General features: G+C 33.1%; 1 protein-coding gene across 1 annotated transcript; it reads left to right on the plus strand.

Annotated features, from left to right (window-relative positions):
* The first annotated feature begins 4,400 nt into the window (after positions 1 to 4,400).
* On the plus strand, positions 4,401 to 5,438 carry LOC143051700 (uncharacterized). Its single transcript, XM_076224611.1, has one exon. The coding sequence runs from the start codon at positions 4,402 to 4,404 to the stop codon at positions 5,368 to 5,370; it is 969 nt and encodes a 322-aa protein (XP_076080726.1). The 5' UTR covers position 4,401; the 3' UTR covers positions 5,371 to 5,438.
* Positions 5,439 to 14,910: the final 9,472 nt, after the last annotated feature.

The following is a 14,910-nucleotide window of genomic DNA, read 5'->3' on the forward strand; positions in this document are numbered from 1 at the left end:
TCAAGCACGAAAACTGATAAAGAAAAAATGCATAAACGTCGAACGAAAATAAGTTTCAACACACGTGTCAAAAACCTAATAGAATCGTCCACTGGAAAAACGATATCGGGTTAATCTGTTGTCTTGCATTCCCGTTTTTTTATCCAAATGAACGACATTTTTTTTATTACCTATAAAAACAAGAAAATTCCTAATGATTTGTTAATATTAAAATTATTATATAAATTTCGAATATAAATTCAAAAAACTTATAAACTAGTATTCTGAACCAACACTTGTACATAATTATATACATGGCAGTAACTATAGCATTCAATATAAATGTAATTCTGATATAAATAATACAGTAACTATATACATTTGTTTTCAATCAAATGAAAACATAAAAACACAACTCAAGAAACTAGTTTTTGCATGGCAACAATATCTTCATCTTCGGTTGCAGAAATATCAAATTGTTTGTTCGTGACCAAACTTTCAGTCTGAACATCATTTCTGTCAAGGTTCAAGTTCCAATCCGATCTCCCCAATGTTTTGCTATGGAATCGTTTAGCCGTAGGTCTCTTCCATCTAAGTTTCACGTCTTTACCCCAACTCATCGTCTTTGGTAACATTCTCCTTGCTACGAGTTCTTCCTTTCTTTTTATTGTGCTCATCATATTCCTTTTACTTGTATCACTTTCTTTTTTGTTGGTGATCAACTTGTGCTTTATCTTTTTAATCTGTTGTTCCTTTTTTATTTGCTTGAATTTGGACGTTTTAGTCTTTACGTAAGATTTCTTTTCTGTATCTTTCAAACTATCTCGACCTATATTGTTGTTCTCGTATGCTCTTGTACATCTCTTTGCTTCCTGAAGTTTTTCTGTACGTGTTTTTTCTTTTAATCAGTCAGAGCTCAGACATAAATAAGTCTGAATCTGCTTTTGACTTATAGATGTCTAAATTTGTAAGTTTTAGGATTTGTCTCCCTTTAATGCAAGACAAAATACGACTTAAATAAGTCAAATATTGTTAAGCAAGAAATGATTGACCAGAATCAAAAAGTTGCAAATATAAACTCCTACAAGTAGATAAGTTACCAAAATTGGTCAACTTCAAGACCCACGCATACTTATAAAAAGGTCATGCATCTAAATCAAATAATGACAACATTGAAAGCCAATGCCTTGTCTTCTAAAGAAAAATATGAATGAGAGTCTAAAAAATCGGGGATCATGTTAATTAACCTTACAATGCAACCACCTGGATCCACACTTAATGAGGTAAAACATCTGTGTTTAGTAAGGATGTTCAATTAGATAATTAAATATAGATAGATCAAGTCCTTGTGAACTCTCAGACAGGTTTTTACTGTCAAAGGTGGTGTAGTTTGGCCACCAAGTCAAGTTAAGTTTTTTCATCAACATAAATAGACCTAAACAAGTCTGTCATTTTGTGACTTAGATAAGTCTAAAATTGAAAACACATTTTTATAAAGAATACATGTTTTGACTTCTTTAAGTCAAAAACAGAAATAGACTTGTTTATGTCTGAGCTCTGACTGTTAATTGTGTTCCTTCAAGGAAACCAGGATCAATATGTTCATCCTCTGCTTTGACTGTATTGCGATGGTTGATGGCTGTCTGTGTAAAATGCATGTTCCATTCATGTTCTTGATCAAAGTGCATTGGAGTTTGTTTATCAACTGATGTTTGTGTACTCTGATCTTTCACCTCCTTTCTTTTTGTAAGACTGGATTCTTTTTCCGATGATAGGTCACCAGTTTGTGTCCATTGTTCCTTCTTCAGAACTTGTCTTTTGATGCAGTTATTCAGAGTATCTTCAAAATTGTTTCCCTCTTTATTACTATCTCTTTCCCTATCTTCTCCATCATGCTTACGGGTCATCCAGTAACGATATTGTTTATCCTTGAGTTCAAGAGTCAACAGGTTATTTTGGCAGTATACAGCATTTGGAGTAAGGCGGTCAATGGTGTTACTAAGCAATTCTAGTTCTGATTGACTTAACTGATTTTGGTATGAATTTAACTTGATAAAATGTTTCAAGTCTTTATTTCCTCCTTCCTCGTGTTTGGGTTGAGATTGCATGACCTGGTCGTATTTCAGTATACACTGTGAATCTTCATTGGTATTTATGTTTTCTTCTAAAATATGTTCCTTTCTGTTTGTTGACCTCTTTTTATCTAAGTCATTATTGTCTTTTACCATTGCTTGAACAAGTAGATGGAGTTTGTGTCGAGTTATTAACCTCGATGTTACTTTGCATGGTTTAGCTGCACTGACTTTACTTTTATTTATTTTGTTATCACAATCATGTTTTTGTTCGTTGAAACAGTGGGAATTAGTAAGTTTTTTCTGTCCCTTTTCCTCGGTTTCACATATTGCATCTGACTTGTAGTTGGAACTGTGACTTTCCTCTGTCTGTATTTTATCATCATCATTTTCACCTAAACAATCTGTTTCGCTCGCACTTGGGAGTGGAACTTTCCTCTCTGTGCATTTTACAATCATCTTCACCCAACCAATACGCTTCGTAATTGGTATTGGGACATTCGATTGTGTAAACTGCATCTTCTTTCACAACGTTGGAATGGCATGATGTTGCATGGTGTTCTATTACTGGGCTTGATAATTTCTCGATTGTCTCTCCTTTATGAGCCACTTCTGACACCACTGTAATGATTTTATAGGGTTATGTGTATGCGTTATATTACCTAAATATAATAATCCTATGCTTGAGTCATTAGTCGTCTAATATGCCGCTCATCAATGTGGGGACGTCCGATCTGGATAACAACTAGGGTAATGACTGCCAAATACACCTTGGGGAATCCCGGAATTCCTTAATATGACGTGGTAGTTGTCCGAATGTACATTGGTAATAGTAAGACTAGTTATATGTAATTCCGAGTATACCATATTCATAACAACTTCATTGGGGTGTAAAAGCGTTGACCGAAGTACATTTTGTATGAAACGCGGAAGCGCTTCATTCTAGAAATGTACGCACGGTCAACGCTTTTACAACCCTATAAAGTTACAAAAAGAAGCATTCAATACTTATAATTACATTTTTAGCTATGATCATGAAAACACGAATTTTATATATATATATTTTATTATTTAATTCACCTGTGCACTTTATTGTTGGAGCACGTGTTATCATGAGTGAAAAGTTGTATTGAGCAATGCAACTGCTTACGGAATAACACGTGATTTGCAGTTAGCCAATCAGAATAAAATATTATAATGAAACATACATCTAATGTAATCATGGTAATCAGTCAGGGGACTTACTGAAATTAGTGATTTTTAAATCACTTATTTGAGTAGCAAATTCGAGGTTTTGTCACAAATTGGGATTTTATAGTTTTTTCTAAATTTTAAACACATATGTTTAAATAACATCTTTTAATTAGTAAAATTTAAAAATATGAACTTTTTGCTTTTTTTAAGTAGCAAGGTTTATGCCTTTGATGCTATCATTTACCTGAAAATTCTATTTAAGTTGAAAAAATGCTATAATAATAGCTTTACATAATGAACTAATACTTTCTTAAAAGATTTTTCACAGCAGTGGGAGTATTTTTCCTGTGAAGTTCAAGGTTTCATCTTTCAGATTATGTAATAAAATTCTACTGTTCGCGATAAAAATTAAAATTTCACTGTTCGGGGGTGTTGAAATTAGTGGGGGTTATTAAAAGAATGATACTTAAAGAAGTGATTTTTGGGAAGGAAATTGAGGTCTGATACTTAAACAAGTGATTTTTATGTCATTATCCTAGATTCAGTACAAGGTCATCACCTGAAATGACCCGGTCATCCTAGACAACACAGATGTTGGTTCTGATAAGTTTAGAAACATAATTAGTCTCTGGATCATTAGTATTCTATATTTAAAGCTACACTAATATTAAATCACTTCTTCTAGTGATTAATTTGTACTACTTTTAAAATAGGTGATTATTAAAGAAAGACAACTCTAACTTCCAACCTTTATGGAAATAATGTTACTTGAATCAGTGATTTAGAAAATCACTTGTTTAAGTAAGTCCCCTGACTGGTAATTATAAGAATATGTGACAACTCTCCATCCAAGTTACAATGCATGAAAAAAATTCGATCTAGATTTTAGGTCGCAGAAGTCAAAATAATTGATAATTATAATTACATGTATGACTTCTGGCTATTTTATTTTTTTCTGACTGTAAATTGCAGAAAGGTATCAAAAGGTTTATATAAAATTGAGAATGGAAATGGGGAATGTGTCAAAGACACAACAACCAAACAATAGAACAGACAACAGCAGAAGGTCACCAAAAGATCTTCAATGCGTCTTTATTATATATGTCATGTACATTTATGTACTTATTATATATTTGTTTGTTCCTTCCAGAGTTGTATGAGAACGCACATACCGGAGATAAACATCAATAAGATGTCAGAGAGAGGGGAGGATTTAGTCACACTCAACCCTACTCCACAGAGACACATAAACACACAGGCTGGTAAAACACTTCATAAATGTGATGTGTGTCCTATAGAATTTTCTCAAGGTAGTCACTTAAAGAGACACGTGAGAACACATACAAGTGATAAACCCATGGACTGTGATTTATGTGGTAAAGAGTTCAGTCAGCTTAGTTATTTACAAAGACACAAACGGACACATAATGGTAAACAACCTCATAACTGTGATATATGTGGTAAACAATTTAGTCAGCGTGGTAATTTACGGAGACACATGACAATACATACAGGTGACAAACCTTATGCCTGTGATGTATGTGGTAAAGGGTTTAGTGAGCAAGGCACTTTACGGATACACTCGAGAATACACACAGGTTATAAACCTCATAACTGTGATGTGTGTTGGAAACGATTTACTCTGCTTGGAACTTTACAAAGACACATGAGAATACATACAGGTGATAAACCATATGAATGTGATATATGTGGTAAAGGGTCTAGTCGGCTTAATGATTTACAGGCACACATGAGAACACATACAGGTGATAAACCTCATGACTGTGATGTATGTGGTAAACGGTTTAGTCTGCTTGGAACTTTAAAGAGACACATGATAACACATACACAGGATACAGGTGAAAAACTTCATGGCTGTGATGTATGTGGTAAACGGTTTAGTCAGCCTCGTTATTTACAAATTCACATGAGAACACATACAAGTGAAAAACCTTTTGACTGTGATGTGTGTGGTAAAGATTTCAGACGACTTGGTCATTTACAGGCGCACATGAGAACACATACAGGTGATAAACCTCATGACTGTGATGTATGTTGTAAACGGTTTAGTCAGCTTGGAAATTTAAAGAGACACATGAGAACACATACACAGGATACAGGTTAAATACTTATTGGCATGAGAACATATACATGTTATTAAGCGTTTGGCCCTGTTATTGGCATTATTTGTGCTTTTATAATAAAAATTATCTTGATGAATGTGGTGTATTTGTTAAAGGGTTTCGCTAGCTTAGTTATTCAAAGAAACACATAAGGACACATGATTGTGATGTATGTTGCATATGGTTTAGTCATCTTCATGATCTTAGTAATGTAAGGAGACATTTGAAAATGCATACAGGTACAACACATGTACACGCGAAACATATAAATCTCACATTTGTAATGTTTGTGGTAAAGGATTTAACAAGCTTAGTAAGGCCACGGTTTTTTAATTTGTTGGTTTACGGATTTTCCCCATGAAAAAGTCGGGTCGGTCGGTCGGGAAAAAAAAAAGAAAAAAAATCATCTTTGAAGACAAAAAAATATGCAAAATCAATATATATTTCACCTTTCTAGCAATATGTTTGTTATGCTATTTTATCATCATTTCTAAAATTTTAGTTCGATGAAATATTATTGCTCAGCTGTTATAAACTACGCATGACATTGTCTAGTAATTTATAGTAAAAAAAAAGGGGATGCACGGACAAAGACGAAATTAAATCATCATTTCAGAAACAAGAAAAATAGATTCGCGTAGCTCTTAATCAATTCCAGAAAACTTGGTAAATAATGATCTTCAAGCACGAAAACTGATAAAGAAAAAATGCATAAACGTCGAACGAAAATAAGTTTCAACACACGTGTCAAAAACCTAATAGAATCGTCCACTGGAAAAACGATATCGGGTTAATCTGTTGTCTTGCATTCCCGTTTTTTTATCCAAATGAACGACATTTTTTTTATTACCTATAAAAACAAGAAAATTCCTAATGATTTGTTAATATGAAAATTATTATATAAATTTCGAATATAAATTCAAAAAACTTATAAACTAGTATTCTGAACCAACACTTGTACATAATTATATACATGGCAGTAACTATAGCATTCAATATAAATGTAATTCTGATATAAATAATACAGTAACTATATACATTTGTTTTCAATCAAATGAAAACATAAAAACACAACTCAAGAAACTAGTTTTTGCATGGCAACAATATCTTCATCTTCGGTTGCAGAAATATCAAATTGTTTGTTCGTGACCAAACTTTCAGTCTGAACATCATTTCTGTCAAGGTTCAAGTTCCAATCCGATCTCCCCAATGTTTTGCTATGGAATCGTTTAGCCGTAGGTCTCTTCCATCTAAGTTTCACGTCTTTACCCCAACTCATCGTCTTTGGTAACATTCTCCTTGCTACGAGTTCTTCCTTTCTTTTTATTGTGCTCATCATATTCCTTTTACTTGTATCACTTTCTTTTTTGTTGGTGATCAACTTGTGCTTTATCTTTTTAATCTGTTGTTCCTTTTTTATTTGCTTGAATTTGGACGTTTTAGTCTTTACGTAAGATTTCTTTTCTGTATCTTTCAAACTATCTCGACCTATATTGTTGTTCTCGTATGCTCTTGTACATCTCTTTGCTTCCTGAAGTTTTTCTGTACGTGTTTTTTCTTTTAATCAGTCAGAGCTCAGACATAAATAAGTCTGAATCTGCTTTTGACTTATAGATGTCTAAATTTGTAAGTTTTAGGATTTGTCTCCCTTTAATGCAAGACAAAATACGACTTAAATAAGTCAAATATTGTTAAGCAAGAAATGATTGACCAGAATCAAAAAGTTGCAAATATAAACTCCTACAAGTAGATAAGTTACCAAAATTGGTCAACTTCAAGACCCACGCATACTTATAAAAAGGTCATGCATCTAAATCAAATAATGACAACATTGAAAGCCAATGCCTTGTCTTCTAAAGAAAAATATGAATGAGAGTCTAAAAAATCGGGGATCATGTTAATTAACCTTACAATGCAACCACCTGGATCCACACTTAATGAGGTAAAACATCTGTGTTTAGTAAGGATGTTCAATTAGATAATTAAATATAGATAGATCAAGTCCTTGTGAACTCTCAGACAGGTTTTTACTGTCAAAGGTGGTGTAGTTTGGCCACCAAGTCAAGTTAAGTTTTTTCATCAACATAAATAGACCTAAACAAGTCTGTCATTTTGTGACTTAGATAAGTCTAAAATTGAAAACACATTTTTATAAAGAATACATGTTTTGACTTCTTTAAGTCAAAAACAGAAATAGACTTGTTTATGTCTGAGCTCTGACTGTTAATTGTGTTCCTTCAAGGAAACCAGGATCAATATGTTCATCCTCTGCTTTGACTGTATTGCGATGGTTGATGGCTGTCTGTGTAAAATGCATGTTCCATTCATGTTCTTGATCAAAGTGCATTGGAGTTTGTTTATCAACTGATGTTTGTGTACTCTGATCTTTCACCTCCTTTCTTTTTGTAAGACTGGATTCTTTTTCCGATGATAGGTCACCAGTTTGTGTCCATTGTTCCTTCTTCAGAACTTGTCTTTTGATGCAGTTATTCAGAGTATCTTCAAAATTGTTTCCCTCTTTATTACTATCTCTTTCCCTATCTTCTCCATCATGCTTACGGGTCATCCAGTAACGATATTGTTTATCCTTGAGTTCAAGAGTCAACAGGTTATTTTGGCAGTATACAGCATTTGGAGTAAGGCGGTCAATGGTGTTACTAAGCAATTCTAGTTCTGATTGACTTAACTGATTTTGGTATGAATTTAACTTGATAAAATGTTTCAAGTCTTTATTTCCTCCTTCCTCGTGTTTGGGTTGAGATTGCATGACCTGGTCGTATTTCAGTATACACTGTGAATCTTCATTGGTATTTATGTTTTCTTCTAAAATATGTTCCTTTCTGTTTGTTGACCTCTTTTTATCTAAGTCATTATTGTCTTTTACCATTGCTTGAACAAGTAGATGGAGTTTGTGTCGAGTTATTAACCTCGATGTTTCTTTGCATGGTTTAGCTGCACTGACTTTATTTTTATTTATTTTGTTATCACAATCATGTTTTTGTTCGTTGAAACAGTGGGAATTAGTAAGTTTTTTCTGTCCCTTTTCCTCGGTTTCACATATTGCATCTGACTTGTAGTTGGAACTGTGACTTTCCTCTGTCTGTATTTTATCATCATCATTTTCACCTAAACAATCTGTTTCGCTCGCACTTGGGAGTGGAACTTTCCTCTCTGTGCATTTTACAATCATCTTCACCCAACCAATACGCTTCGTAATTGGTATTGGGACATTCGATTGTGTAAACTGCATCTTCTTTCACAACGTTGGAATGGCATGATGTTGCATGGTGTTCTATTACTGGGCTTGATAATTTCTCGATTGTCTCTCCTTTATGAGCCACTTCTGACACCACTGTAATGATTTTATAGGGTTATGTGTATGCGTTATATTACCTAAATATAATAATCCTATGCTTGAGTCATTAGTCGTCTAATATGCCGCTCATCAATGTGGGGACGTCCGATCTGGATAACAACTAGGGTAATGACTGCCAAATACACCTTGGGGAATCCCGGATTTCCTTAATATGACGTGGTAGTTGTCCGAATGTACATTGGTAATAGTAAGACTAGTTATATGTAATTCCGAGTATACCATATTCATAACAACTTCATTGGGGTGTAAAAGCGTTGACCGAAGTACATTTTGTATGAAACGCGGAAGCGCTTCATTCTAGAAATGTACGCACGGTCAACGCTTTTACAACCCTATAAAGTTACAAAAAGAAGCATTCAATACTTATAATTACATTTTTAGCTATGATCATGAAAACACGAATTTTATATATATATATTTTATTATTTAATTCACCTGTGCACTTTATTGTTGGAGCACGTGTTATCATGAGTGAAAAGTTGTATTGAGCAATGCAACTGCTTACGGAATAACACGTGATTTGCAGTTAGCCAATCAGAATAAAATATTATAATGAAACATACATCTAATGTAATCATGGTAATCAGTCAGGGGACTTACTGAAATTAGTGATTTTTAAATCACTTATTTGAGTAGCAAATTCGAGGTTTTGTCACAAATTGGGATTTTATAGTTTTTTCTAAATTTTAAACACATATGTTTAAATAACATCTTTTAATTAGTAAAATTTAAAAATATGAACTTTTTGCTTTTTTTAAGTAGCAAGGTTTATGCCTTTGATGCTATCATTTACCTGAAAATTCTATTTAAGTTGAAAAAATGCTATAATAATAGCTTTACATAATGAACTGATACTTTCTTAAAAGATTTTTCACAGCAGTGGGAGTATTTTTCCTGTGAAGTTCAAGGTTTCATCTTTCAGATTATGTAATAAAATTCTACTGTTCGCGATAAAAATTAAAATTTCACTGTTCGGGGGTGTTGAAATTAGTGGGGGTTATTAAAAGAATGATACTTAAAGAAGTGATTTTTGGGAAGGAAATTGAGGTCTGATACTTAAACAAGTGATTTTTATGTCATTATCCTAGATTCAGTACAAGGTCATCACCTGAAATGACCCGGTCATCCTAGACAACACAGATGTTGGTTCTGATAAGTTTAGAAACATAATTAGTCTCTGGATCATTAGTATTCTATATTTAAAGCTACACTAATATTAAATCACTTCTTCTAGTGATTAATTTGTACTACTTTTAAAATAGGTGATTATTAAAGAAAGACAACTCTAACTTCCAACCTTTATGGAAATAATGTTACTTAAATCAGTGATTTAGAAAATCACTTGTTTAAGTAAGTCCCCTGACTGGTAATTATAAGAATATGTGACAACTCTCCATCCAAGTTACAATGCATGAAAAAAATTCGATCTAGATTTTAGGTCGCAGAAGTCAAAATAATTGATAATTATAATTACATGTATGACTTCTGGCTATTTTATTTTTTTCTGACTGTAAATTGCAGAAAGGTATCAAAAGGTTTATATAAAATTGAGAATGGAAATGGGGAATGTGTCAAAGACACAACAACCAAACAATAGAACAGACAACAGCAGAAGGTAACCAAAAGATCTTCAATGCGTCTTTATTATATATATGTCATGTATGTACTTATTATATATTTGTTTGTTCCTTCCAGAGTTGTATAAGAACGCACATACTGGAGATAAACATCAATAAGATGTTAGAGGGAGTCCAGGATTTAGTCACACTCAACCCTACTCCACAGAGACACATAAACACACAGGCTGGTAAAACACTTCATAAATGTGATGTGTGTGCTATAGAATTTTCTCAAGGTAGTCACTTAAAGAGACACGTGAGAACACATACAAGTGATAAACCCATGGACTGTGATGTATGTGGTAAAGAGTTCAGTCAGATTAGTTATTTACAAAGACACAAGAGGACACATAATGGTAAACAACCTCATAACTGTGATATATGTGGTAAACAATTTAGTCAGCGTGGTAATTTACGGAGACACATGACAATACATACAGGTGACAAACCTTATGACTGTGATGTATGTGGTAAAGGGTTTCGTGAGCAAGGCAGTTTAGAGAGACACTCGAGAATACACACAGGTTATAAACCTCATAACTGTGATGTGTGTTGGAAACGATTTACTCTGCTTTGAACTTTACAAAGACACATGAGAATACATACAGGTGATAAACCATATGAATGTGATATATGTGGTAAAGGGTTTAGTCGGCTTAATGATTTACAGGCACACATGAGAACACATACAGGTGATAAACCTCATGACTGTGATGTATGTGGTAAACGGTTTAGTCTGCTTGGAACTTTAAAGAGACACATGATAACACATACAGGTGATAAACCTCATGGCTGTGATGTATGTGGTAAACGGTTTAGTCAGCCTCGTTATTTACAAATTCACACGAGAACACATACAAATGAAAAACCTTTTGACTGTGATGTGTGTGGTAAAGATTTCAGACGACTTGGTCATTTACAGGCACACATGAGAACACATACAGGTGATAAACCTCATGACTGTGATGTATGTTGTAAACGGTTTAGTCAGCTTGGAAATTTAAAGAGACACATGAGAACACATACAAGTAAAACCTTTTGACTGTGATGTATGTGGTAAACGGTTTAGTCGGCTTGGTAATTTACAGATTCACATGAGAACACATACAGATTATAAACCTCATGAATGTGACATGTGGTAAACATGGTAAAGGGTTTAGTGATCCTGGTAATTTCAAGAAACATATAAAAATACATACAGGTTAAACATCATGAACATGTAAACCTCACATTTGAGATGACAAAGAATTTAGTCAATTTACATTTGATTTAGTAGTTTAAAAGGAAGTATGGGCATACATACCATGCAATTTACTTTATGACAGTTGTGTATATGGTACAGAGTTTGAAAAGTCAGAAAAGTTAAACACTTATTGACATGAGTACAGATACATGTTATTAAGCTTTTGACCCCCTTATTGGTGTTATCATGGTTATTAATTTGTGCTTTTATAATAAAAATTAACTTCATGAATGTGGTGTATTTGTTAAAGGGTTTCGCTAGCTTAGTTATTCAAAGAAACACATAAGGACACATGATTGTGATGTATGTTGCAATGCATATGGTTTAGTCATCTTTATTTTAAGTAATTTAAGGAGACATTTGAAAATACATACAGGTACAACACATGTACATGATATAAATCTCACATTTGTAATGTTTGTTTGTGGTAAACATGGTAAAGGATTTAACAAGTTTAGTAATTCAAAGAAACACATAAAAATCATCACTGGTGATGAACATGATATGATAAACAATGGTAAAGGTTTCAGTCGACTTTGTGATTTACAGATTTACACGAGAACACACACAGGTTATAAACCTCATCACTGTGATGTATGTGGGTAAGAGTTCAGTCGACTTTGTGATTTACAGAGGCTCATGAGCATGATGAGAACACATACAGGCAATAAACCTCATCATGCTCATGACTGTGATATATGTGGGAAAGGGTTTAGTCATCTAAGTGATTTAAAGAGACACATGTATATACATATAGGAAAAACATGATAACCTCACATTTGTGAAAATGTATGAAAATACATACAGGCAAATAACCTTATAACTATAGTGTATGAGGTACAGGGTTTTGTAACTTATATCATGTACATATTGACATGAAACCATTTACAGGAGATTAATCTCCTGACTATGGTGTGTGGTAAAGGGTTTAGCTAGTAGCTAGCTTAGAAATGTTAAGAGACACATGAGAACACATACAGGTGATTAATCTCTTGACTGTATTTGGTAAAGGTTTTAACCAGCATGTTGACTCAAAGAGACACATTAGAATACATAATGGGGATAACACTCTTAAATGAGATTGAGCATGTTGAGGTTGGGGCTCAATATGAGTGATAATCTACATAATAAAAAAACACGAGAACACATACTAATAAATAAATGATAACATGGATAATTTACATGAGAACAGATGCTAGTGATAATTTGCATAGACACATGATAACATATACTTGTGATAATTTACATAGAAACATGATAACACATACTTGTGGTAATTTATATAGACACATGATAACACATACTTGTGATAATTTACATAGAAACATGAAAACATATACTTGTGATAATTTACATAGAAACATGATAACATATACTTGTGGTAATTTATATAGACACATGATAACACATACTTGTGATAATTTACATAGACACATGATAACATATACTTGTGGTAATTTATATAGACACATGATAACATATACTTGTGATAATTTATATAGACACATGATAACACATACTTGTGGTAATTTACATAGACACATGATAACACATACTTGTGATAATTTACATAGAAACATGATAACATATACTTGTGGTAATTTATATAGACACATGATAACACATACTTGTCATAATTTACATAGACACATGATAACACATACTTGTGGTAATTTACATACCTGTAGACACATGAGAACACATGATAATAGTAAATAAGTGATAGTTTTCGTAGACGCATGATAAATCATTAGTGATAACTTAATTGTACATAGAACACATATTAGTGATAATTTACCGACACATGAGAACACATACTAGTGATAATTTGCATAGACATATGAGACACATATTAATTAAGCATGATATCTGTTTTTGATTGTATTGTGATGTGTGTGTGGTCTCAGGAGAGATAAAATTGAGAATGGAAATGGGGAATGTGTCAAAGAGACAACAACCCGACCATAGAAAAGACTACAGCAGAAGGTCACCAACAGGTCTTCAATGTAGCGAGAAATTCCTATATATTTTGTAACAAATATAATTGTTTAGCCTCTTTAAATAAAATAAAGAATTTATACTATTATTATTTTAATTTCAATTTTGTTTTAGTGTATGAGAGTTCGTCCCGGTATTTTACTATGTTGATGATGTTATAGCATAAATTGATTGATCAGTGTATGTTTCGTCAATTTCATCATATTCATCATTACGAAGTCCATTTTTGTCAAATGTCGCAGTATACAGGACTGACATAGGTATTACTTTCAGGCGGTACTGGTAGCGTTAACTATTTGAATAAAGCTTTATATTTCAGATGGTAGAAGAGTTGGATGCTTCATATCTTACGAAGTTTCCATCTGTCATATGTTCAATGTCATTGACTTCATTTTCATGGTTCAGTAACTGCTTCAATACTGAAGAGTGTTTTTTTTTTTGGAATGTGAATTTCTTACTTCTTTAGAGTAATAGAATAACTATATTTGGTATATGGGTTCCTTGCAACGTTTACATGTTCGCCAGACAGAAATCACTCGACCTCATTTCATGGACCGGTGATCAAGGTTAAGGTTATGTCCGTTTCTCAATTACTGTATACAACAGGATAACTATATATGGTGTATGGAATGACTGTAATGGGTGCATGTCAGTTTGGCATGTTTCATCTGATATTGACCTTATTTTATTGGTTCATTGGTCAAAGTTCTTCTTCATGTTTTGGTATGGATTTTTTTCATACGAAGAGTGAATTTTTCTTAAATAGCAATAGCAGACACAATAAACTAAAACAAAAGAAAACGCTTACATACTTAGAAACGGACTGTAGATAACGGACATATTCCGGACTTAATACAGGACATTTCAAGAAATAAATGGCGAGTTGAACCTTGTTTTATGGCTAGTCAAAACTCCCACTTATTTGTATAGTGCAATGTTAAACATATCACTAAAATAACAAAGCTACGTGACAGGAATGCAGTACAAAAAAACGCAAGAATACGCAGCACAGTGACATTCATTCATGAATAATATAATAGTACATTATGTAAACAACATAATGATAACAGACACCTCCCATGAGTCGGATGACGATTTTTTACAATCTTTTTTGACAATTGTACATGTAACCTTCGGTAAAATGGTATTGTGAATAAAACAATGATAGAAGTGACCACTGGCAAAAACTTAAACGACCATTACTGCAATGAAGCTGATACATGTACCCTGCAGACAATTAACAACATTGAACAGAACAAGTATGATATTAAAAACTATAAAAAAAACCCTCAAACTTCAGTTCACG

The sequence above is a fragment of the Mytilus galloprovincialis genome, chromosome 11, assembly GCF_965363235.1.
Source record: "Mytilus galloprovincialis chromosome 11, xbMytGall1.hap1.1, whole genome shotgun sequence".
Classification (NCBI taxonomy): domain Eukaryota; kingdom Metazoa; phylum Mollusca; class Bivalvia; order Mytilida; family Mytilidae; genus Mytilus; species Mytilus galloprovincialis.

Bases quoted from the DNA above. Each gene is read 5' to 3' on its own strand.
- LOC143051700 (XM_076224611.1), top strand. From the start codon at position 4,402: ATGAGAACGCACATACCGGAGATAAACATCAATAAGATGTCAGAGAGA.